General features: G+C 38.1%; 1 protein-coding gene and 1 pseudogene across 4 annotated transcripts in view; one reads left to right on the top strand and one right to left on the bottom strand.

Annotated features, from left to right (window-relative positions):
• WWP1 (WW domain containing E3 ubiquitin protein ligase 1) overlaps nucleotides 1-26857 on the bottom strand; it is a 57792-nt gene extending 30935 nt beyond the window's left edge. For 2 of the 4 annotated variants that reach the window (XM_014870746.2, XM_014870747.2), the window contains exons 1-3: nucleotides 26721-26857; nucleotides 4287-4377; nucleotides 473-611 (exon numbers count right to left, since the gene is read on the bottom strand). In XM_014870746.2, the coding sequence (XP_014726232.2) occupies nucleotides 473-611; nucleotides 4287-4356 (209 nt within the window). In that variant the 5' untranslated portion in view covers nucleotides 4357-4377; nucleotides 26721-26857. Of the gene's footprint in view, nucleotides 1-472; nucleotides 614-4286; nucleotides 4378-26007; nucleotides 26155-26720 lie in introns of those variants that run through there. The other 2 variants (XM_088176905.1, XM_088176921.1) reach the window with 2 other exon arrangements.
• Nucleotides 15146-27149, top strand: LOC148225524 (uncharacterized; annotated as a pseudogene).
• Nucleotides 27150-27572: the final 423 nt, after the last annotated feature.

The raw sequence follows: 27572 nt of genomic DNA, 5'->3' as shown, positions 1-27572 counted from the left end.
GCAGCCCTAGCATAGTTAAACCAAACTAAACCACAAGAAGATTAAAACGGTCAAACATCAGGGTAAGTTGCAAGGTAACTTTGCAGTTTTTTGTGTGCATATCCCTTCAATGGGAAATTCAAAGGAAGAAGTGACCATCCTCAAAGCTATTACTTATCCAGTTGAGACTTTTTTCCTTCTAAAGTTGAGAATTACATGGTTACAATTAATAAGTTTTTCTAGAAACTTGTGCTGAACAAATATCAAGACTATATCATGTACAGCCACTGTACGCAAGTAACACACTGTAGGAAAAATATTCTCAAAACATTGTAAGGATTCAGAAAAAAAATCATTTGTGATAAATACCAACTTATGTCTGCATTTAGACATCAACAGCCAGAGCAAACTATGTAGGCAGCCAAGCTTAGTAAATATTTGCCTGCAATGTCTGTCTAATAAATAGTATCAAACAACCAAAGAATTTACTTACACTGTCAGCTGCTCATCCCATTTGGGATTTGAAGAACTACTTGATTTTGCTGTTTTCTTAATTTCTCCATCTGCACTTAATTCCGTGTAGAAAGTTGTTCCAAACCAATTCTTTTTCCGTTTCAGTTTGGCACTAGAAACTAATAAAATACATTACTTTATCTATAACAGCATACTGTTGCTGAAAAACAGAAAATGTACTGCCTACACACTGTATGAAATATTTTGCATGGCAGTGTTTTTCCTCACCTTCTCTAATTCTGCTGAACAGAAAGAAGTCAATGCAAAAATGGTAGCTTTTATTTTCAGAAGCTGCTCTGTTAGATAGTTGAAACTAAGTGTCACACACTCTTTTCCCCACATACTGGCAGGACTGGTTGTAGAGACAGCATAATTATATAGGTTATTTCCTCATTGTTCTCCCTATTCTTCCCTTAACTGAAAAATGCCTAAGTATGATACATCTGATGATGCATCTAACAATGCATCTGAGGGACAGACTTTATTTTTTAGTTATATATTGTTATGCAAGCCGATGCAGCTCATGCCTATTTCAAAATGTCCCTGCATAGCAAAACCTGTATACAGAGTTTCATCTCTTTGCTTGTACTACTGCATGGTTGAATTTGTGGATTTATACATCAATTTGTCAAAATTAAGAAACCGACTCGTTGATTTCCCCTATTTACACACCTTTGCAGGTGTGTAACTCAAAGGTTTCAGGTAAATATTCAAAAACTAAGAAGCACCACTGACCAAATAAGGTATTTTCACCTCCAAATCACTGGTGAGTTCCTCTGTGCTCCTGAACATAAATCTGGTCTCCTTCCTCCATGCCCAGCTGAGGAAGTCACTATAAAAACCAATAGCAACTGACAAGATTTTAAATTCTATTTCAGGCAGATGGTGTCTTGAAAAGACCACAAGAATGGACTCTCAACTATATTTACCTGCTGGCTGTGCTTTCTCTCTAATTCCTCCCTTGCTTCAGTGTAATTCTTGTTCCCTCCACTTGCAAACTAAAACAGAGCTGAGTATTTTCAGCCATTTGGAAATAATTCTTCCCTGTTCCTTTCCTTTCTGGTACTTGCTAATTCAACATGGAATTTTACTAAACTGAAAGGGAGACATATTTCTGGACTGCAGTATTCTGAGACATATACATTAGTCATTTAAAAGTTAGTGGGATGTAACCACCCAAGATTCTAAAGGCACTAGCCATGGACTTTTACTTGGTTTCAAATAAAAGGTGCAAACTTAACTCCTTCACATTTAGAAAGTCCAGTCTTAGTAATGCATCATGAGTCATAAAAGTGAACTGCAGTGTGGTAATGATGAAAGCTGGAATATAGAAAACTGAAACTGTAATTCCACACACAAGTCATATTTTTCCATCTGAAATCATGATATATTTTTAAGTTTTGACAACCTCTACTTCTTCCACATTTTCCTCTAGAATTTGCTTTCCAAAGGAAAATACAATATCTATTAAAATACAGTTATTTAGTAATGATATTCAAGCTTCCTTTTAATTTCCCCTCTTTTATCTGATTATGTTTCAAGTTAGTAAGTTTTGAGTCCCCAGACATAAAAGGAGACCATTATCATCTTTTGGTTAGGACATCTTCTTAAAAAAACCTATGAATTAGTAATAATATCAGCAAGACTTCCAAAAGAACTAACAAGACAAGATCCGACCAAGAATATTTGAACAAATACTGATGCCAAAACATGCCTACAACACGCTGTATCTGTCCAAACTCAAACAAATCATCACTCCATATGAATTGCTTGTTTGCAAAATGAGTCTATGATCCTTGCTGCCTTTATGAAAGCATTTTTTAAGTATAGCTCTTGAAATATAGGTATAGCTTCTACAGCAAAGAAACGAAAAAAAACTGCACATAAAAATGCAGTGTAGGTCAGCAATACTACAGTCCCACTCTCCTCTGTCTCACACTACTTTCCCTATGATACTGCCACTGGCATTCATTCCTCTGAACTTGCAATAAAGACCAGGTTTAGAGAACTAAACCTTCAGAAAACTAATCACGAATGTTGTAAAGACTTCTTCCCATTTGAGCGCTGACCCAGATTTCTTGGAGTCAAAAGAGGTCCCAGTACCAGAAAAATACAAAACTATCTACATAAGGAGCAGATCAGCACAGGATAAAAAATTACCATTTCTGTACACACAGGTTTGAAATTAAAGATCATTTGTGTAAGTCAGTTTACAGTTATATATATATATATATTCAATCTATAGGTGGCTGCATCTCTGCTGTTAGTTATTGCTAGTTTTGATTCATCACATTTTTGAGTAATGTGCTCCTTACATAAGGTTAATAATTTTTGAGGTTCCTCACTTATCTAATTTTATAAAATATCAATTTAGGGTACTTTTAAACAATATATTTTTTCTCAGATAACCTGGCCATCTTTGGATCATCCAGCAAGATGCACCTTTCTTTAGATGTAGCCTTAATTAAGACATGGTACCTTATTCATGTTTTTCCCGAATTTTGTTCAGGATAGCCTTAATATAGTATTGACTATGCATCCATTTTTACTTCAGCATTCCCTGATTTCTCAGAATCTCTGGAAATTTCAAGTTAGTTATCAGTGGTATATACACATAAATACACACACACACATATATATATATATATATATATATATGATAGGTGTATACATGTACTGTAGCATATCTATGTATCTATGTGCTGGTAACATTTTTACTTTTAATAGCTGCAACACTGTCACAATTAATTTCAAACTTGTTTACTTAGATGCACTTTGCTTACCTTGAGACTACAAGGAAGTCTCAGTTCTGCTCTACTATGACACAGAGTAGCTAAGACTGACAACAATTGCTACATCTTTGACTAGTTTTTGTCCATCAGTAGCAAAATGGATAATCTACTTGGCCTGTTCAAAATCTACTGAAAAAGCGTCCCCAGCACAATCAGAAATTCCCAGGACTCTTTGCAGCCTACTGTGTTTCCCTGCCACAGGTACTATGATGGCTGATTTCTGCCTCAAACTGTGAGAACTAGTAGAGCAAAAGGAAAAAAAGTAAACAGTCACAAGAGACAACATAGCAAATTGCAACTGGATAGAAGGAAAAAAGATTCAAATTAACATGGCTTATCACAAGTAAAGCTGGTAATCTACAGCCTTTGAGATACTGAAAATTCAACTGGACAATATAAGGAGCAACCTGATCCAACTTCAAAGGTAGCCCTGCCTTCATCAGAAGAGTGGATTAGGGAATCACCAAAGGTCCCTACTGAACTACATATGTCTGCTTAGTCCAACCTGTGGCACTAAGGATATTATATTCTACAAATATTTACCTGATATGTAATAAAAGAACTTAATCTTCTGAAAGGATAGAAAATGTTGTGATCTTCTCCAGTTCTCCACCTTCACTTAAATGTTGTACCCATTTTCAGCTTGGGGCTCATTACAACCACCAATCATTTTCCTAGAATTTCAGTAATACGTGTTTCCTCTTCAGAATACACATCACTAACTACTTGTTCTCAAGCAAAATTTATTGCAATTGTCTGTACTTTTGTAGAGAATACCTTCTTTTATTTTGAAGATTTATTAAACCCTGTCATGCAACTCACTGTATCATCTCTATTTAGCTTCAAATCATCTACATATATTATAGTCACATTATTAACTGTAACATTCATATCATCAATTAAAACATTAATTAGTTCATTTTTACACTCAATTCCAGGATTGCTTTTGTAGAATACATATGTTTTCCTGTAAAAATCTCTATCATGCAAATCACTACTTGCCTGTTACTTGCATCTGTAATCTTCCATTACGGTTGTGACTTGCATCAGATCTTGGTGAGGCTGTGGCCATGTCAGAGGTTTAGGCTTCAGCCTAAAAAAAGCAAACAGATAGCTTATTAAAAAGTACTTATCTCTGCATGTTAGCTACAGCTATTAAATAAAAGGTTCAGCTAATCAAGAAGTCACCAAATATTATTTAGGCACAGCAGAACACATTATTTCATAACAGCAGTTAAAAAAAGACATCACTTTAGAAATTTGTCCCACGTTACACCTCTAAGGATGCCAAGACACTTCAGTAACATATATATTTACATAATTTAGAACAACTGTGTAAGGCAAGAACAGAAATTTCAGCTGTGATATATCAATAATTCTCTCTAGAAGACATACTTGTGGTCTGATTTCAGATAAGCTGAGCACCAACAGCTTCAAATGAACAAAACATTTGAAATATTTACATACTTGAAAATCATGCTGTCACCAGAACAATACACTCAATCAACAAGAGCAATTCAGACAAATAGTTTGCATGCTGTCCCTAGATTTGCCACCAGCTTTCTGCCCGACTGTTGTCCACCCACAAATCACTTCCTTCATCTATGGAGACAGAATGCACTTGACAAGGGCATGAAAAGATGAAATAAAAATTAAAGAATTTTAATGATAAAAAACCCTTTTGCTCTTACTAATTTTTTTTTGTGAGAGCTGTGTGATTGAATATGCTTCAGCATTTTTTAAAATGTTGACTTAAAACTTTGTAGCACAGTGATTTGAAAGTCTAGTTTTAAATTCAGTTCTTTGGCTGTCACAGCTGGAAAACACAATTTATGAAGATATGTACATCCAAATCAAAGTGCATCACCTTCTAAATCAAGACACTCATTTTGCATCTCCATCCACTAATTATGAAAAGGTTTTTCTTGAAATTTGGCCAGTAAATTCCCATCTTCTCTGTTATCAATCACTTGTTATTGCAAACCAATGGAAGGCATTGCATTTTTATACTTTTATCAAATTTTCAGATTCTGAAACTCTTAATTGGGAAGACCTTTATGCCAATAATGAAATTCTGCTTCCAAGTTTAAGCATACAAATATGGAAGGTTTTACAGATGACACCTCTTTTCTGGCAACAAAAATCACACAAGAAAACTTTCAAAATGCTTTCTCCATAGCATCAGTTTATTTCAAAAAGCATTAGGTTTCTTGCTTGTTAAAATACCATCTTCACCTTCAAGGGAAAGTTCTTTAAGTGTCTTTATTTTTCTGAAAATAACTGATAGTCAGCATACTGCTGACTGTTATCACCAAACAGATCAGGAAATTCGTTAACATTTGTATTTTTGTGAGATAAAACATGTAATTAATCTTCAAGCTTTACAACCCTTCTAAGCACTTTGCCATGATAACTAGTGATCCTCTGCACAGTACACAAGATATTCTTGGTCATATCCAGTGTCATTACAGATTATTTTAAATACTCTACTATTTAAGGGTTTGTTTTCACACAATGAACCACAATGATGACATCCTGCAGCACTTTGTGCACTTATGGCTCCAATTTCCTTGTTGCTTGCCTCTGCATGACGTAGCAAATGAATCCTGCAAGTGGTGCTCAACTTGTAACCTTAGCCAAGAACCTTTTTTACTTTGGTCAAATCAACCACTCCATCTATGGTTACTTTTGTACAGTTTTTCCATTTTAAAAAAATGTTGTTATAAAAGAAGATACTGTTTAGAATTTATGGTTAAGAATGTCTCTTGTCTGGTACATCTTTCCCTAGTGACTTAGTTCTTTGTGAATTTCATTATAGACACAGAATCTAGCAATTATCAATAAGTACTTTCATCCAACTGTCTGTACAGCAAGCTTCTCCCACTCTGTTATTTTTTCTGACATTTATTTCTTCAGAACTTTGGCAATATTTTCCAGACATCTTCCAACAGTATCTGCTGACAAAAGAATGTGTTTTAGTTTGTCACCACATTGTTTGCCATTTATACTACCACAGGAAGATGAAATGTTTCCCTAACAGTATCTGTGTCTTCTGCTACTAAGAAGTCTCAAAAGAGGCTTCTAATGATCTGTCAGTAAGTTTAGTGAAATCTTGTAAAGTCTTGGATTGAGTATAGCATGACCTTATCATTGCTGAAAAAAATTGTAGATGTTTGTCTTCATGTTCTAGGTGCTTAGTTTTTAAATGCCTTGCTAATGGTGATGGCTTCATAATATCATTAGCTGATACTTCAAGAAACAATGTTCATCATTTCCAATAGCGGATGTACATCCATATTTGAAATACCATTCTTGATAAACCAAATTGTTTTGGCTGACTTCTTGCCAGATCTAATTGCCAATGATTTCATCTCATAATATATATGACCAAGAGCTCATGCTAGGAGTAGAAGAAGCATCAGCTCTACAATATTCTTATTATTCACATTACTAGTATTATCTTCAATCCATGGTCTATTTGCAGGAATTCTTTAAGCCACTTGCCCATTTTGTGAGGGTTTGTTTAGTACAAATTAAATATCATAATCCAAAAAATCCTCCTAACTGGGCACAAGTAAACTGCATCCATTACAATACACTGGAAGTGAATGAATAAATGAAGGTGCTACTGTGACCCCATCATACTGTGGAATATTAAATCTGTCTTCAGGACATCTCACGAACCAAATGTAACATAGGACCATCCGACATACAGACCTACACAGGGTGCCAGTGTCAATATGTATACTAAATATAGCTTAATTTCTTTCTTATTTTTCAGGTAAAATATAAGTCCTAAATTTTCTTCCCACATTTCACTGGATGGCCTTCTACATCTAACTTTGGAGGCCACTGATATGGAAAACGTCATAAAAGCAATACATTCAAACAATTCTGAGGCAAATAAATTCAAATTCTTCACAAGAAACCAAGATCTGCAATCTAGTTCTAAACATACATTAAAAAACTAGTCTGAACATACTTTTGCAATTGACAAATTATGATTGTTTCTTTCCTCCAACTGTTTAACCTGGATAGATCTAAAATGCTGGAGGAATTTTGGTTTTTATTTGGTTGGTTGGAAGAGCTTTGTGCTTTTTTTAACCTTACATCAAGGATGCACAAAGAAAAATAAATAAAAAATTGTGTCAGAATCCTCAGGTAGACATTCATTGTATCATCTCCTCAGACTTCACATGCTGATTTATGTGCAAGTAATACCACCTGCCCAAACCTGAGCTTCTGGTTCTGCTAGCTACTAAGCTGCTAACTGCATTTGGCAAACATGTTTGCCAATCTTCTGATAACAGGGAAGCGAGAATTCACTACATTTAGCTTTGTATCTTTCCTCTTGAAGGAAAAAATGCACCACAGTGCCTGGGAGAAATTACTGCACTTTGAGGGAGATCTCAACAGCTGATGGAGATGAAATAAAGTTAGGCTTAGGGTTGGCTAAGGGGCTGTAACTGCATGACTGCAACCCTCAATAACAGAGTCCCCTGATGTTCTGTTCTGACCCTGTTGAATTAACATCCTTCCATAACAGAAATCTATTTTATATTTTTGCCTTTATATTCTTAATTTGGTACACTTAGGTGCATTTACACAGCAAGGATTACAGTTCCACACTTCCAGTATGTTGTAAACAAAATACTGACATGCATGTCAATACTTTTTAGAAAAACACACTAAAATATATGAAAGTTTTAAAAAAGCATTTAAATTTTTAAAAATAAACATAGGTTTTTACCAACAATATAAAAAGTTTTGTGTCATAGTTTATATTGAACAGAGCTTTACTGAACAGAGTAAATTAGTTGAACTGACTGTTTTCATCATGTTCCAAAGATTCTAATGAGTTCCAAAGATTCTAACAGCTGCAGCCCACTCATCTTTTCTTAACTCATTAGAAATCAAGAACTGGTTAGGAATTAAGGAGAAAGGAAACATTAAATTTATTTAAGGCCTCAGTCATCAGTTATTTTCATCACTAACTGTCCAAACTCAGTTACAGACATTTTTAAATTAACAGGTTATTGACTAATCAGCCCAGATGCAGGTTGGTTCATTCAGGAGACAGCCTGCTCACATGACAATGTTTGGCATTTTCATTCAAGATCCAAAAAGCTACTCTAACGTTAATATTTAAAAAAAAAACAAGAGAGTTTTCACTGCCTGATGCACACTGGGTTGTACTCACTTCCAATCAAACATGTTTTTACTCCACATAAACAAAGCCTTCAAGAAGAAAAGTCAGCCAAACTAGATTGTACAAGATGAGCAATTTTATCTAGAACTTCAAATGCCTTTTAGTCCCTAAACGCTGGTTGAACACATGAAAAATGCTGCTGCACAATTGAAAAAGAGAAGCATAATCCAAAATTTGGCCCTTCAACCTTTGACAGGAAAATTACTGATGCAGACATGGCAGGGGGCAGAGGTGAGGTGAGACACTGGACAAGAACTCTATCACAGGAACTGTTTGCAGTGCTGACAAAAACAGTATTATTGACATTTTGTAAGGTACTAGTACAGATTGCCATACTCAAGAAAAAGACATGAAAAGCTCTTCTGGGATAATAGACCATGAAAGAGCAGTCCAAAATTAACAAAGACTGGAAATAAATAGCGTTAAGATAAATGTTTCCAAAAAAATCTCGGGCTTCTGGGGAGCAAGGCTGCTGCAGAGAGACCACGCATATATTGAATGAAACTAAGCAGGGACAATTAAGAAGTCACAGAAGAACTGACAGACTTACATGAAGATGAGACTACGATCTTTTTTTTTTTTTAAGAAGTAAAACCTTTTGTAAGCTGAGGAAGATTTCTGAAAGTTCTAGTAGAGATTTTTCCAACACTGAAAATCTGAAAGTTTCAAGGACTAGCAACCTCTCATCTTGATGAGCCAGAAGAAATCATATCCGCATGGCCAAAATTAAACACAATTTCAACTAAACACATTGTCTGATCTGCAGAAATGCATGGGATGGCAATTAGACAAAGTGAAGCGAAAATACTCATTAGGAGGACTGAGTAGTTTTCACATCCAGAGTAATGTCAAAAGCAAAATACCTGTATTTTCTTGATCTAATTTGCAAAAAAGTCTCCATGAGAAAGAAAAACAGATGGAGAAGAAACACTGAAAGATGAGGATTTTTTAACTAAACAATTTTAAAACTCATATTTCAAATAATGCAAGCCCTTACCACTAAAGGACAAGGGAACACTATGTCATAGGGACACTACTTACTGTTTTCTTGCATCATGGACAAACTTCTTTTTCCTCACCCCTAAATCCCGTTTTCTTGTCTCTCAAAAAATGCCCAGTTTGGCTCCTGAATATGTTGTTTAAGAGTTAAAATCTTTGAGGTTATCTTTACATAATGTTAAAAAGAAGGTTACATACAGCAATGTAAGAGTCACCATCTTTGTAGCTACAAGCTTCCTGAAAAATCAGGGTATTAATTCTGACAGGGCTACAATCACCACACACCCCCCAATATGAAGGTCCTACACCTCTTTATTCAAGTTCTAGGTTAAACTTCATGATCTAAAGGATGTGAAGCTTTACTCTCAGAACTGTTTCATCAACACATACAAATACCACCCCCAGCCCCAAAATTCCTGGACAACAAAAATTCACAGATAGACTCTGGAGGGCCCCATGAAGACCACAGTGATCACAATCCTTCTGTCTAAATCACCCTCATCATAAATAACTGCTACATCAACTGGAAGAGTACAATCTAGTCATTAACTCCTACAGCTGATATATTACTTACTTCACTTGTATAAATTATTTTGGATAACTACAGATCGATTAGGACAAAGTAAGACCCAAGCAAAATCATGAAATGGACAAAATAGTAGTCTATTAAAAGAATTAAAGGATCATTTTCTAATTCATGTGAATCAACAGTTTTATGGAAGTCAATCTTGTTAACAAGAACATTTATAAAATTTACGCTTCTGTGAACAATACTCCCTAAACCTCAAAATGTTATTAAAACATCAGAAATCAAAGAGAATAAAACCAGTAAGTATTTCATTTATTTACTTTTCAGTCATTAGTAGAATAATTACTTATTCATAGAATTTAAGCAGGCACATTTTAAATTGCATTACTCATTTGGTAATGAGTGCACCTGGTGCAAGTATTTCGTGTAAAGCTTAAAGTTAGAAAGTATCACTGGAGCAGCAAACACACATTTATAAATCGCCTGATGCTGTGAACCAGTAATTGGGGAGATATTTCATGAAGAACCAAGGTACTCAGACATAAAAGAGTACATCCAACAAGAGAGAAAACCATTTCCTTACTCATATACCACAAGAGTCAAGCTAGAAATAAGACAAACAAAAAAAAGTACCAAGACAGTATGGTCCAATTACCTGTGATACCACTGCATAACATAAGGAAAATCCCATCACAGAAAACACTGATTCTTTTCTTCCACCAAAACAATTTTTTTTCTTCCATTTTAATTCATTAATGTAAAAATGGTCAATTAATGCTAAAGTTGGAGAAGAGAACAGTGATTTCAGGAGGCTGTAGGGGTCAGGATCTCTGTACTGTAGCTGTTCTGATCTTCTGAGTGTGAGGTATGGGAAGGAGAGATTCTAGGGAAACTCTGCCCATGGTAGACCACACAGGGTGAGAAAGCAATCCTGTGTGAGCATCTTTCAGGAAAAGACAGTTGTTCCACGTTGTTGGGAGGCATAGGAAATCATCCACACTTGCAGTCCTGCCTCCAGGCCCTCTTCTTCCACCAAGGAAAGAAGGCTGGGGTGGGGGGAAGGGAGTTACCATGCTGATGAAAATCAGCAAGTATAGGCCAGAAGCAAGTTTCTTGATGTAAAATAAGAAGAATAAAAAAGTTAAAAGTGCCTTTTCTTATGTCAGATGCAAGTAACTTTCTTAATCAATTTCTTTCCATTCAGACTTTCAAAATTTAGAATTTTTATTCAACACAATTCTGATTGAAAAGTCCATTTCACTATCAACAATAAAAATGGTGATGATTTTGCCACAGCTAATTGAACACGTCTAATTAACTGTGTTTTTTTTTAAAAAAGGACCAAAATTGTATTACTTCCACAGAGAACCAGTAACTCTAATATCATTTTTAAGATGAAGGGTTTCTCCCTCTGCCATCAGGAAACTTTCAGCTCGGTAATTTGATACACACAAACAGAAATCAGATCTGAAACAGAGCTGGAGAAACATCTGTACACCCAAATATGTGTTGGCCTTTCTTGCACTGAGCAGGATAGTAGAGTCATTTTTACAGTTCTTTTTGTCCTCTGCAACACTAACAAAAAAAACAAAACCAAAGACTTGGCATTCCCTATATGGATAGCTTTGATGATCAGAAGTTTAAATTACTGTAATATTTACACATAGTAACATTTACACATAGTAATATTTACAAATAGAGAACTTAGAGGTTTCTTTCCTCAAATGCCACAAACCTTACCACAAACCAAAAGCCACTTTAAGAAGCAATGGAAATACTCATCAGTAAGAGATGTCTTCCACAAGCACCACTAGAGCCTTCTCAGAACCACTAAGACAAAACTAATTTGTTCTTCACAAAAATTTCACCTCTCCTCCTCCATTTCAGATGTTCTCTTTCTCTTTAAGATTTGATGTTGCAGGCCAATTCAGAAGGCCCACAGTTCCATTCTCTTTCCTGAACAAATATATGGTAACCAGAAATACACAGTGAAGCCCAATACAAATCTTGGTTTAGCTGCAATGGACTAGGGATACAGACAAGACATCATCTAGGCCAGGGTATTAGCTTTAATTAATCAGCAATTAATTGGTGTATGGGGGAAGGGTGGGAAGAAAAAACAACCTTACTCCTCTGAACATTAGCTTCCAGTAAAAAGCTACATTCATGGACATCTTATACACTTAATGAAAATATTTGCTGGTTTGAGTCCTTTCAACAGAATGCCAGAATTTAAAATACTCATAAAGCTGGCAAAATGGTACCTTGATATGTTTCAGCTTAGAAGAACTCTTTTACATATGCACTCTGTTACACTCACTCTTAAGGAAACAAATTGTTTGAACGTAGGAACAAACTTTAAAAAAAGGAAAATATTGCCTAGCTATACTATTGTTTTAATTATTTCACATTACACATGTTTCTAGCTGACAAGGGCTTTAAAAAGGGTATATATAGCTGTAAATGAACACATTGTAATAGTTAAACAGGCAATAAGTCTCATTTTAAATTACTAGAAGTTACAAAAACATTAAAGAGATTTTTTTCAATGTCAAATAAAAGCCTTGACATGCTTCAGTTAATTGAAATTAAGTAAATTAATTGAACAAGAACTATGTAGTAATGAAGCACCATTAAGCAGCAGGTGGGTTTTTTGCCATTCTTACAGATACACTGAAACAAATGGTTCAGTGGCAAAGCCCAGTAAATAGTGCTTCAATGTGTGACTCCTGCTAGACATATGAGAGAAAAGCAAAGTTCAAGTTACACAAACAGCTCTAACCTTTGATTTCTAATCTGGATGCCTTACCCTGAAAGTCTTGGATTCTTTCAATTTAACTTAATAGATCTACTTATATGACACTGAAATGTTTTTTTTTAACAGACTAAACCAAGTTCTACGTCTTCTGGTATTCTGCTTTTGCCCAAAGCAGTCAATTCCCATACCTTTTTATCTGCATGAATTTAAACACTTCCTGGTTTTTAAACCCCTTACTTTTTTGTTGTTTTGTTTTTTGCTACCTTTAAATTTCAGTCCTATGTACATTTTTTCTTTGCATTTTATACCTATATAATTTAAAATTTTTCTGGGAGATATTTTAATTATTCAACACAAAAATACACATGAAAGCCATGTGTTACAAAATATAAAATATTTAAGAATGGAATGAAGTAGCATGCATGCTTACCATCAGGTTTTCTAACTACGCCTTAAAATTATGCATGAAGTCAAAGAACCTCTAATATTATAAATACTAACTCATGTGACAGTATGCTCAATGAAGGAAAAATTATTAACTTTCAGAATCCCCATGAAAACAATTCAAGCAATAGCTCTATGCTCAAACTGAACACAAAAGATGGTACAAAACGTATTCAGAACCATAAAGCTTAGAGTAAGTTTAATAATTAGCCAGTAGATTCACAAGATGCAGTGAGTAGTACTGAACAGCCTCCTCACCTATGAAGCACCATTTGTAAAAGTATTAAAAATAGTAGCTTAAGTCATTGTTTAATAGCTTAGAAAATATTAGAAACGGAAATCAGTTTTTCCCTGATCATTTAAAATAATGCTAAGAGCACTGATTTTACTTCTCATACAGTGGAAACACACGGTGACAGTACTTCTAGGACAGGATTGCAGTAAAGACCATCGTTTGTTGAACAACAGATTATTTTATGTGGTACCTACTACTAAACTTGAGTCAGACAAGTACTTATGGACTGAAGTGTAGGTCTCTATCTTAAATAGAAATATATGTTAGTTTATAACAAGGCAAAGCTAGCAACTTGAAACTATTTAACAGAATAGCTACTTATCAAAATCATAAGATTCCTTCAAATTCCTTTAGTACTTACTTCCTACTAATAGCTTCTCCAGTTCCTTCGGTATTAATGAGTTTAAAATACGTATGTTAAAAAAATAACTATTCCACCAGGCACATAAATATTACCTAAACAAATTGATCTGGAAAACCTGAAAGGACAGTAAAATGTATTGTTCTAAACATTTATAACTGTAGGACATATTCTATGCTAATACTGAATATTGGAATCTTGTTTTTTAAGTAGAGGTGCTCCAGTGCTTTAATCATCTTGATGGCCCTTAATTGAACTCTCTCCAGCACATCCATGTCTCCTTTGTACTGAGGAGCCAATACTGGGCACAGCACTCCAGATGCAGCCCCATCATCAGAGCTGAATAAAAGGGAAGGACCACCTCCCTCGACCTGATGGAGATTCTTTGTCTGATGCAGCCCAGGACAGTCACCCCCTTTGCTCCCATGGCATATTGCTGCATCATGTTCCACCTCATGTCCACCAGGACCCCCAGATATCTTCTGCCAGCAGAATGTTTTGCTTCTCCTGTTAAAACTCAAAAGTACTATCAAAACCATCTTCAACTGGCCTTTTCCCTCACTCCTTTATCTAAGAACAGCTTACAAGTATTCCCTCAAAAAAATTAAAATTCCTTGAGGCTGAGACGTTCTGGAAAAGGACCCAAATTTATTAATTAGTACTCCAGCAAAACAAATAAGAAGGAAGCTATGAGAATATCCTAATACTTTCTGTTTTCATTAAGATACTTTTGGGAGTGAATCTTCAGACCAGCCAGAATAGTTGGGGATATAGGAGCATTTACTTTCTCATCTTTTTGCCAAGCCCACACCGGTGGGTATAGATACAGTAGTGGCTTCCTCAGGGTCTGTTTTCACAGAAGCAGAATTTTAGCTTCAGCACTCTCCTCCTCCCAGGTTAGTAAGGCCTTGCCAATAAGACATTAGTTCTCCCGCACAGTAAACCAACCCTTCTCCGGAGATACTTCAACGTCCCTGATACATCATAAATATTTTGTTACTAAGTTCCAAGTTGCCAACCCTGCAGCAGACCAACAGAGACCTGAACTGGAAAGCAAACTGTAACTCTTCTTAAAACATAGGACATCCTGAGATGGAAGAAACCCCTGAGGATCACCCATCCAACTCCTGACTCCACACTGTGAAACATAAAAGTTAAACAATGTATCTAAGAGCACAGTCTGAATGCTTCCTGAACAGGATGGATTGGTCAGCTCCCAGGGCTATGATATTATTGGTGTTTGTAACACTTGGTGGAATGAGTCCCATGGCTGGAGCACTGGGATGGAGGGCTACAGGCTGTTCAGGAGCAACAGGCAGAGCAGGTAACATGGTAAGGTAATTGCTCTGTATGTGAGGGAGGGTTTGATTGCACAGCCCTTACAGTTAGTGATTATGTGATTGAGAGCCCCTGAGAGAGGATTAGGGGAATGGAAAAAAAGGAGTTGTTGCAGTAGGTGCCTACAAGTGATACTCCAGATAGGATATAATCATTGATGAATTATTCTCTAGGCAATTTAGGGGGAAGCCCTGAATTTGTAGCCCTTGCCTTTATAAAAGATTTTAATTAATATCAACCAGGAGCACCATACCACTGTGATGTGGAAATCTTGGAAATTCTTGAAGTCTATAGGAGGTAACTTCTTGTCAAAGGTACTCTGTGAGCCAGCTGGAAAAGATGCCCTTCCAGACTTGCTATTTGTAAATAGCTTGACTTGGCAGCTATGATCATGAAATGATCCTGTTTAATTTTATATCCTTCTAGTATAAGGCCACTAACCTTGTGGATGAAGGGAAGGTGGCAGATATAGTTCTGGATTTTAGAAAGACTTTTGATGCTGCTCCTCACAACAACCTTCCCGACAAGTTGCCCAGCTATGGGGTGAGCAGGTTCATGATATGCTCAGTGAAGGATTGTCTAAAGGGCAGAACTTAAAGGGTTGTACTAAATGAGACCACATCTGACTGGTGGCCTGTCCCAGTGGTAGTCCTCAAGGCTCAGTTCCAGGGCCAGTCCTGTTCAATATTTATATCAATGATCTGGATACTGGCGTTGAATGCACCAGTAGCACGTCTGCCGATTGGAAACTGGGGAGGGAGGCACTAATCTCCTCTCCAGGTTATTTAGCAACAGGACAGGTAGGAATGGTTCAACATTGAGTCAGGGAAAGCTCAGATCTGACATCAGAAAGTATTTCTTCACTGAGAAGGTGGTCAAACCCTGTAACAGGTTTCTTAGAGAGGTGGTCTATGCCCCAGGCCTGTCAGGGTACGAGAGACATTCAGACAATACCCTTAACAACCCTTTACCTTGCTGCAGCCTTGAACTGCTCAGGCAGGTGGACTAGATTATCATTGCAGGTCCCTGCCAATTGAAATATTGTACTCTATTTTATTCTTGCAATCTGACAGCTTGGCACCATGACCACTTCCCTGGGGAGCTTGTTCCAGTGCTTGACCCCACTTTTGAGATCCTTTCCAACATACACCATTCCATGATTCAGCAGAGAATTTCTTATTAACCAACCAAACCAAAACAGTTTTAAGCAATTCCCTCACCTCCTATCACTGGACACCAGAAGATCAGCACCTCCTTATCTGTTCCCCATCATAAGGAAGCTGCAGACAGCAATGACGTCACCTCTACGTTTCATCTTCTCTAAGCTGAACAAACATAGTACCCTGAGCTGCTCCTCGTAAGTCATGCTCTCTACGTCTCCTTTGGAAAAATTCTAACATTCTTCACACTGGGTCTGATATAAATATTACTGTATTTATCTTTCTTAAGCCAAACTATATGCATTTTCCACTCCTCCATCTCAGAAGCCAAATCATCTATTCCTATCGATATGGAGAGCAAGCTTTATACAAACAATATTTTCTGCATTCTTTCAAGTACTGACCATTGGTACAGATGCTGAAGAATTGATCTGTGCATTATCTCTAACATGTTACCAGCCTCATATAAGGGTCTAAGAAAAAAATATAGTACCATTACAGAAGTTCACAGAAAACTGTATTTCCGAGTGTTTAGCAAGAGGTCCAGACGAATGACTATGATTCTGATGCCTTAAGTTTTAGCTTTCATATTTTCCAGATTCTGTACTGCTTTAGTAACTCTGAACTTCATATAAAGTGTTAGCAAGTTCTCTTCACAGTTTAGTTAGACAAAACAATCCTTTTCCAGCCTGAGAACCAAGGACACCATTGCAGCTACAGGCCCAAAAAGTGTAAACAGCAGCAAGTTGAGGAGAGTAATCTGGGAGGATGGGACTTCATGACCTGAAGCTATAATTGGACAATTAACCCCAATATAAATGGACCAAAACTTATAAAAGTGTGAAAACGTGTGACCTGTCGTCCGTCTTGGGTGTAGTCACAGTCGGGCTCTTGTGCTGCCCAAAGTGTATCCTCTGAATGCCTTTTAATCCTTTAACACTGTCTAGCCTCTGTTCTAGGTAGCCTCTAAAGGTATCAGTTCCACTGCACACATCTGCCTGTTCTGTTCTGCTTTATACTTGGACCTTTTTAGCCTCGTTTTCCCAAGCAAACATCACATGCGTGACTCATACTGACCACCTGTCTCTTCCCCCTTTTCCTTTCATCTCCATCTCTTCAAGTGAATCTGTTCACCACCAGGTTCACTTAAACTGAGAAGTAATATCTTGGAAACAATAAGTTCCCATGAGTTTCACAAAGTTCAATAGCAAAAGAGACAATTTCACGTGCTTGCTGAGCAAAGGGCTGCAGCGTGAGCTCAAGCTCTCTACGCTGCCCGACTCAAAATCTACACAAACACCATAGAAAGCTCTGAATCAGTCTGAGCTGCAGCACTGCACAGTGCCTTTTTTACTACAAGTAAGAAAGGTCTAGAACAGCACATGAAGCAAAGAATTGTAAGAAAAGTCTGTATGGAACCTAGTTCCAGTGCTACAGAGCAACTTTCAGCAAAATATTTACAGTACGCATTGCTTGCGAATCTTAATCACAATGACGTTTATAGGTCCTGCTGCAATGTCAAGTAATGAAAAATTCCACAATGCCTCCTCTGTGTGATAAAAACACATACAGAGTGAAACAAACAGAGTAAACAACTTCCAGGTTGCTTGAATAGAACAATGGTAATTAAAGGCCAACACACATGTCAAGAAATCAGGGAAGAATGTTTTCTCCTAAATTCTAGTATTTGGCTGAATAGTTCTCATATCTGCCAGAACATGTAATATGCTAGCTACACAAGCCTGTCTGGGCTATCTTCTGTTATGGATAATCCTAATGCTTGGTATAAATTATTGCTCATCACACTTGCATCAAGAGCAATGTAAAGCAATATATTAAGATTGATTGCTAAAATACAGGCAGATTTTAGTGTACCTACACTGGAAACAGAAAATTTTACCCCCTATTACATACAGGCACTTCCATATTAAACTATATAGGTAACCTATTTTAACTACATGGAAAATGGAAGCATGAGCTTCCAAACAGGCAGAGAGCCTGAGCACATACCAAGAGTGCCCAGATAGCTTATAAAATCCACTCACAGGAATTTGTGCCTGTCAGCACCACCTTATTAGTTATAATAGCTTTGACTGGTGTAAACACATCTCTACTGCAGCCACAGCAAAATTAACAAACATGAAACAACTTTAAAGATGTTAACCGAGAGTGTTGCTCTTACTGTTACATCCCCCCCACTATTTTTTAATGGGATATGAAAAAAGGTGACTAAGGAATACCAATAATGGGGAATATATTATTACTGCTCCACAAAATAGTTTCCCAGCCTCTCCATTGTTTTGGTAAGTCATAAAAAACAAGAATTCAAAGAGGGGAAGAGAAGCCTACTCAGTGTTATGAGAAAGTGGCAGAAAGGGTTTTGCACAATTTTTGTCAGTAAGACATTTGATGTGATCCACCTCTCACCAGTAACTTTATCTAAAAAAATAGCTCAAAGAGGTATAAGTAGAATTCACTGCATGTTCTCACTCTCTTTTCTCTGAATATTTGATTTTTTAAAAGTGCTATGCAAGGCTCTTTCCAGCTGTCAATCTCAGCAGTGTTAAAACACTAAAACATGTCTGTCCTACTTACAGTCACAGACTGCACTAATCTTACCTCTGATCTTACCTATTGCTACCTGAAAGCATTCAGCCAAGTATTGTCCCTAACTTTTTCAAAAATAGCCCTTCAGCCTCTACAGTGCTAGAGAATTCAACCTGATCTTCACCAAGGCTCTAAGCTAATGAGTAATTCTCACTTCTTAAAACAAAGAGTTGCCTGTTTTTGCTAATTATTTTCCAATCCAATTTTTGTCTGAGTTAATCTGATTCCAAAATTTAACTAAAAAAAAACCCCACAAGTTGAGAACATGAAAATTAATAAAACACCAGAACAGCCCAAAGTTTGACTTCTCTAGAGCCAATACTAGACCACAATAATACCTTGCATATTAAGTTTAACACATCATTACAAAAGCAACAGTCAAAGAAAACACACCTTCACAAAGGTCAGTATCTTTTCTAGTGAAAAGCAAAAGACTATGTTATTAAAATTATTAACAGCCTATTCTTGAGAGCAACACTGCCTTGAAACCAGGTGCTACAAAAAGTGCACAGGAAGATCAGCTTCCCACTGAAGGATGTCAAAGTTATTCCCTAATTCAGGTTGATTTTCGAGGGACTTGTGAGGGTAGATATTAGAGGAAAGGCAAGTAACAGAAAAGCATCTCCAACATCCTTTACCCACAAAACACACCACTAGCATGATATGGTCAACACGCAGGCCCTCAGCCTGAAGACTATTAAAAACCCTTAGTCATTCTCTAAGTCTTCCATATGAATCTCTCCTCCTCTCACTGTCCTTTTTTGTGCCTTCTTCAGTTGTACTATACAGCTTTCAAGACAGGGCAGAACATGGAAAAGTTGAAAAAATACACAAAGCATTCATTCAAGCTAGGAATGCACTGTGCACATAAACAGTGGCATGACGACGTTGTCTGTTTTGTTCTTTAGTTTATTCCTATATCTTCTATATCAACCTTTAAAAACACCCGTTTTTAAGCTGTGGAGTGTCACTAAACATCTGGAAAAATGTTCTTAGTTCCCATCTGTTATCAGGGAGGGATTGAAACACAAGATGTTCAAATATGCAGGAAAATAAACCTAAAGTAAATAAAATATGGATTTATTTAAACAATTTTGATTTCTCATGGCCTTTAAAACTTTGAAACTGAAGCAACCAGCATGCAAGATTTACACAAAACAGACAAGAACAGCAACCAACTCTGAAAGTAGGCTGTCCCTGACAGTTACATTCAAAAAAAACCAAAACATAAACAACTATAACCAAAAAAGGGCTACAGTGGGCAGTCTTGATTAACTTGCTCTTAGAAAGTATTTTAAAATGCATTTAGTTTATGCACTAAAGTATAATCTGTATGATCTTTTTTATTAAAATCCCTATTTCTTAGCAATGGATTTCTCCTTGTTTGCATAATTATTCCTTATTTTGAATCATACATCAGTCAATCTCAACTGAATGGTGTATGAATTACTTCTTGATAGACTACCCTCCTCAACTTTTCAAAATGTGCTCAAACATCTCTTTGTTTAGTTGTATGACACAGGATTAAAAGCTTAGGCTGAAAGTTACATTTACATTTAATATATTTAATATTTAGGGTTCTGTGGGCCTCTGCTAAAGGCCTCTTCACTTTTCTTTAATGCTAAAAATTAACAATATTTTTCATTTTATTTGCACAGAAGCTGTACTCCTCTGATGTTTTTCTCCTCAATCAGTTATATTTTCCTGATCAAAGACTGAGGGCAAACAACTAAGAAACCCAACAGTTCATTTGTAAAAGGTTTAGAAGATTCCCAAAACCATTTACCATAGAATAGTAATAAATATGCTTATGTAAGTAATATAAAAATAGCATATAAGTTCATATATGTTACATTCTGAATACATTCCAGCATTTAGTTTTTTACTCCATTCCTGATGGGACATTTCCATAAAACAATTCTTAACTATGTTTGGTTCTTGTTACCAAATACTTCATTATACCTCATTTTGAGGAATAGTTGTAGCTACTCTTTCCAACACACATTACATTTCCTATGTTAACACAAAAAAATATACCTATCACAAAATAGTACACTACCCACTGTTATTTCCAAGGGTTCAACTTTCATTACTCAATAAATAATTTCACTACCTAAAGATTTTGTCAGTTCATTATCAGAAGACTGTTTATCATTTTATGAACTAAGATTCCAAATAGTTTTCTTTCCCATAGCTATTCCCTTAACAATGCAGTTTAATTCACTATCCCATGAAAACATTCTGTCAGCAATCTCTTACAAGACATTCAGCCAGGGATTTATGTTATTTTGGATTGACACACAGGTATCAGTCTTCCACCAGATTTTCAATACTAACAGAAATTTTCCTGTCCTTGTAACTGGCATCTTGAAGTCAAAATACATCTTTTTTTTCCTTTTTTTTTTAAGCCCAAAATCTTTTCAGATACCAAGTAAGAAAACTGACCATTTTTTAAAAAGATTACACTGTACAAAGATAGCTGGAAGTGGAAAATAAATTGTGCCAAGAATGTAGGAAAAAAGGGAAGTGAAATTTTAGAATAAGCAGCTTCCACACTTCTAACCTGAGGGAAAAAGGGAAGTTGACCAATCCTATTACTCTTCATCTTCTATTGAGCTTTCCTTTAGTATTTTATTCTGCATTTTAATTGTTATATTTACAAACATCATAGATGCCAGGAAATTCAAGAGAGGATTGTGTATGTAATTTTGGTATACCAGTTCGTAAAAACAAGGTCAGTTTTCAAGACTAAGGTATTATGAACTGTTCAGCAGTTTTACTTCATCCTTACAAACAACATACAAAAAAAGTATTTCTGAATTTTTCAAGAACTACAGCAGCACTCTATTTCAAAACTAGACACGTATTATTTTTTCAGTTCTAATACCAAAGCATATTGTGCAATTTTACAGATTATCAACTTTATCTTTCCTGTTTACTTTAGCCCATTCTAAAACGACGACTCATTTGATTTGATTTATACTAAGACACTGTTGGCTACCTTGAAATGCATATACAATCCAAAGTTCTCTTATATTTTTCACCCACCTATATGAGGAACAGATAGAAGTTTTTAGTTTCTCTTTTTCAAAAGATTCTTGTGCTAATCTCCTGCTCCATTTAGAGCTTATAGCAAAAGACTTGGGTTAAAAACCCCAGTAATGAGAAATGTGTGCAGAGTATCCTGTTTACTGCCATCTATGCTCACAGAAGCACAGATGAGAGCTCTCCTCTGCCCACTTCAGGCTGCAAGGTGAAGATACTTAAATGCATAAATCAGAATTATTTTTCTGCTTATCTTTAGAATCTGACTTCCTCTTCTCATCAGTTTTTAAATTGCTTTCTTCTATCTTCAAGACAGTTTCCTGCAAAATAAGCCTAAAATCCTAATGGAATCAAAGTAGACAGGAGTAATTCTATGCTGTTTGAACTACTTGAGTGGTCAGTTACTAATATGCATTTGCATTCTCCATGCCATTTACACATAAGACAAATCAAGAGTGTCCTACCATGTAACAGATAATTTTATTTGGAAAAAAGTTAGGTTTTGAACTGGTTACATGTAAGTATGCTCACATGCTAGCCACTTAAAGCAGAACATAAGCATATCTAACATATTCCAATGAAAAGTGATGATTAATAAAAACCGAAGAATGTAATCTGCTTTATTAAACACATGCTTCACTCCAATTTTATTCATTACTTTATTTTAGTCAAAAATTATTATAAAGTAACATAAGCAGCTCAGTAAATTTCAGTTGACTCTTCAAAATCAGTAGAATTTATAAGTTAAATCCAAAGCCATACTCTCTTTTAACATGATTTTAAAAGCGATTGTTTTGATAGTACTGAATTATCAAACTGCACATTAGATTAACAATTTACACAATCCTCAACACTAACTGAGGGGAAAAGGAATTAAAACACAATTGCTTCTCTGCCATACATAGGCTGCTGCAGAACTACAGAAGTACAGTGAGGTAAACCTGCAATGATTAATTGCTTCTTACTATATATGCAATAATTAGTAAGACCTATATGTAACAGAAACCTAAAGGATTTCCTGGCATACTTTCCATGTAATGCTAAGAACTTAAAAAAAAAAAAAAAAAAAAAAAAAAAAAAAAAAAAAAAAAACCAAAAAAAAAAAAGAAACAAACCAAACCTAGCACTCTCCCCTGTAAACAATTCTGACATCCACTCTGACAGCTGATCGCTTCCCTGGAATCTCCAGTGTTTCTCTGTAAAGCAACACTACAATTGCAAAACAGAGCTAAACTTAAATACACTTCTGATTAAACTAGCAGGTCCTCAAACACAGTAAATGCATATCCTAAGCAGCATTAATTAGAGCTTTTCACTTACAAAAAGCAATTAAAAACAAAAACTCCCTCTTACTGTCTCTTAAAAATATCATAGAAAATTTTAGCAAAAACTATGCCATGTCAGTGTTCTACAGGGGAGAGGGACAGGGCAGGGAAAGAGTGTACACCACTCTAAGACTTGTTCTTTTTTACAAGCCTTTGGAATGCCTCTTCTTATCAGCAAGAGTTGGGAGTGTCCAGAAGAGGAGGTTTCTCCTTCCAGCTATATTATTTTTCTTCAAGAAAACAAAGGTGAGACCTCCAGTATTTCCAATGATCCTTACCTATGGACACTTTATTACATAACCACAGGAGAACTCCAGCATACTACAGTAAATCTGAATGAACACAGAGAGTGGCCTACTGATGCAATGGCAACAAACTTTAAAAGGAGGACCTGGATGTAACCAACTCCTACTATCTGCATTGGGACACAGACCTAAGAATAAAGAAGAGTGTCACTATGCATTGCATAACTCAGAATTCAAAGGAAGAGTTCAGCAGCTCTGGTTTACAAGTTTCGCAAGGACAGGAAAAATAACAGGATTTTTGCTAATATGACACTACTGTAGAAACTGGGGAATCCTGCCCCAGTTTACATACTTGATTGCAGGCACACTGGAGCAGCTCTTCTGATTTTGAGTCACTATACAACTGATTTTCTGGCAGAGGCAGAAGGGTTTTTTCTTCTTTTTTTTTCTAATTCGGGTGAATGTTACACTGTGCAGAATCGGACAAATGCAGTACAAGGCTTGTTTAAAAGACAGAACATTTTTATCAGTAGTTTCAGTCTTTTTAACATAGCTAAAAGTAACTTAAAAGAATCACCTGAAGACAGCTTGCAGCAAGCACTTATTTTTGTTTATCACTACATCCATTGCCTCACCTAGCCTTCACACTTCATTATCTCAATTCTAAAATGAACTTGAGGGTTTTTGCGGGGGATTTAAGTTGCAGGGTTTTTATAAGCTAACAATGAGTATTTGCTTAAAGTGCATAAAATAAGCCATTTCCAATTAACAGACATGGCTTAGGTCATGATGTTTTGATTATGGCACCTTAGTTTTCAAGTCTAATGTTTTAAATGGCATAGGAAGCACGAAGAAACAAAATGCGATACCAACGCCCTGTTGTAGATCCTTACTCCTGATTCTTCCTGTCCAAAACCCAGATGAAATCTCTTTCCCCACAGACATTCTTTCATGAGAAAGAACAGGAAAATGGGTAGAAATTCCAACTTATCCCAATTTCCAACTTTATACTGAAAGATAAAAAAGAAGAGGAAGAGCAATAAAACTAGCAAACATTTGTCCTTCTTCCAAGGGTTCTACTGACTCATGAAAAGGGTTTGGCTCTGAACTCCATCAGTATTCCTGTGATTCAAGAAGCACTTGTAGGCAAGTGATTATTTAAACTTTATTGAAAACCCTTTAACAAAAACATACTGGCTGACCTACAGTGTTCTTTTCAGTGATATTTAGCAATAAATATAAACAATTTTGCAAGCAAAAATAATCCATATTCTTTTGGTGACAAAGTATCCCATACCAAGAGAATAAATCAGTCCCAAAGCTCTCAAGCTTTCAAGTATGATTGTGTATTTAAGGGAATTATTCTACAGTATCGCTGGGGAAAGTCTACATATGGTACTAAAGTGCTCAAGCTAGAAGCACTTACAGGACTAGACCTTTAAAATATAGCTCAAAATACACATTGAAGAGGTGACAAAGTTCACAAGCAGCATCAACCAAAAGTATTTCCAGTTTCCCCATTTGAAAACATCTTTGTCATGAATCCAAGTAAATCATGCTTTTGCAGCTGTAAAATTTTTTTCAAGAAGTTTTTTTTCTCTAAGTGAATTTCTTTAATCTTTTTTGGTATTTAAATCGACCAGAAATAGTTATTCAGTTTATACCTTGACCAACATGGACTCAGATAAGGCAGCATAGAATTTTTTTTAAATATACAACCAGTCCAAGTTAATAAAGCATTATTACAGCTTTGTTTCTATATTGCAGACTAAACAGTATACCAATTCTAAGAGTGGATTTATTACTATGAAGATCATGCTGTCTTTCACATGTATGACCATATATAACCCAGCCACCTACAGTGATTGCATCCCCTAGTAAACCATTATTATTAAACTATATAACCTGAGTTTTTTCCAATGCACAGCATTCTGATTACTTTTTAGAAGACGCAGCTTCTCTGTGAAAATGAAACTGAAATATGAATACCTCTTTTTACACTTTCACTCAAACATCGAAGAGCTCCCATTAAAATGATTAGATGGTGTTAAGTCCTTTTCTCTCTTTGATGTACAGTTTAAACATTTATAGATCTGGAAGCAGAGCTAGATCATCCTAGTTAAACAGGGATGAGAATTGGTATCGTTCCAAAAATAAGACAACTACAAATAAAATCAAGTAAACAAACACACTGAGTTGTAACATTTCGCAACAACAAAGATAAGCGACACAAACAGGTCTTTCGAGGTCTTCAGTTCACAGAGTCTGCTCAGCCAAACACCCATGACGGGGACCCGAGAGAGGAGCAGACACCAATAACCTGAGCGCTGACCGAGAACTCCCCGCCGTGCGCCCCGGCACCGTGAGGGGCGACAGCAGCGCACCGGGGAGGGGACACGGATCCTCACCTCCTCCCTCCCCGGCGTCACCAAAGGAAGGTGAAGACAAACGTAACAATATCCTTCTCCTCTGCTTTCACCCCGCACAGGAACAAGCCAGGGCCGGCCGTGGAGCTGCCTCTGACTCCTAGCCACTAAAGCCTCTCGCAATCCACTCAGCGTTGACACAGGTCACGACTCAGCCCTCAGTCACCCTCGCAAAGGCCGTAGACAGGAATAAACAAGGTTATTCGCCTGACATCGGACACCGGGGACAATCCCCCTCCCTCTCCCCCCGCCCCATAGCGACACAGGCTCAGCACAGCCCCGACCCTCCCTCCCCTCGCCAGGTGCGGGCCCACAGGCCCTCAGTCCAGCCCAGACGCGAGCCAGAGTGGACAACGGCAGGGAAGCAGCAATTCCACGAACACCATGAGGGGCATCCGGAGGGGAGAAGCAACAGCCGCCGCCCCCCGCCAGCAGAGCCCAAGAGGTGCGACGAGTGGAAGTGCCGGAAAGGAGAGACCGAGACCTCACCACGGCTCCCTTCGCCATTTTAGCCCCCACGCCCATTCCCCTCCTCCCCGCCCCTCGGTGACAGGGGCAGATCGCACCCGTCCGGCGCCCACCCCCCTGGCTGCCCACGGCCGAGCGGCGGCGAGGAGCGAGGACGGCAGCTGTGGTTCTGCCGGGCCAGACCGCAAACCGAAGCGGCTGCGGCACAGCCTGTTTTGTGCACTTACCGTGGCTCGCAGCCTCACAGCTGCTGCCGCCTCCCTTCTCCTTCCTCCCACCTTTCTCTTCTTCTTCGCTTCCTCGCCGCCGCGGCGGCTCCTCACCCCTCCGCGCCGCGCTCCGCCGCCGCCGCCGCGCAGAATGATGCCATCTCACAGCGGCATCGGCGGCTCCCGCACAACAGCCCTCCTCCCGCCCCTCCCGGCGCTGCTCCCGCCGCCGCTCCCGCTGCTCCCGACGGCCGCCCCCGACGGCCGGGCCAGCCTCGTGCGCGCTCCCGGGGCACGGGCAGTAGGAACTTGTGGAGCTAGAGCCGGAGCCGCTGGAGCCGCCCCGGCGGGAGGGCCCAGTGGGGACCGAGCAGTGCGCAGCGGCGGTGGGAGGGAGGAGGCGAGCCTGAACCGAGGCTCTTCAAAGGGGACAGGGCTTATTCCTAGCGCCTGCCCCGGGCTGAACCAAGTCGGGCGCCGCGGCGGGGAGAAGAGCCGACAGCACGGACTCGACCTCGGGGGAGGCGGGGCCGGGCTGCAGCCCCGGGGCACCGTCCGCGGGACAGAGCCTGCTGGGGCAGGATAAGGAGCGCTGCTGCGAGCCGCTGTCCCCCGACAAGGCTCCGCTGCGGCGCCTCAAGCCGGCGCACCCCGGTGCGGTGAGAGCGATAAAGGCGGGGGTGTCTCCTGCACCCGCCTCCCGCCCTCCCTCCCGGGCCGTGCAGGCAGGGCGGGCTCCTGCGCCCCGCCGGGAGCCTCTCCGCCGCCGCCGCCGTGACAGGAGCCCGGCCCGCGATCCCCCTGGCTGGTCCCCGTCCTCCACTGCCGAGCCTCTTCTCCATGCTGGGCTAACGCAGCGTTTCCCGCTGC

Source organism: Sturnus vulgaris, chromosome 1 (genome assembly GCF_052056855.1).
Source record: "Sturnus vulgaris isolate bStuVul1 chromosome 1, bStuVul1.hap1, whole genome shotgun sequence".
Taxonomy (NCBI): Eukaryota; Metazoa; Chordata; class Aves; order Passeriformes; family Sturnidae; genus Sturnus; species Sturnus vulgaris.
Note: the sequence above shows the minus strand (reverse complement) of the source record. Positions and strands in the feature narration are given on the sequence as shown.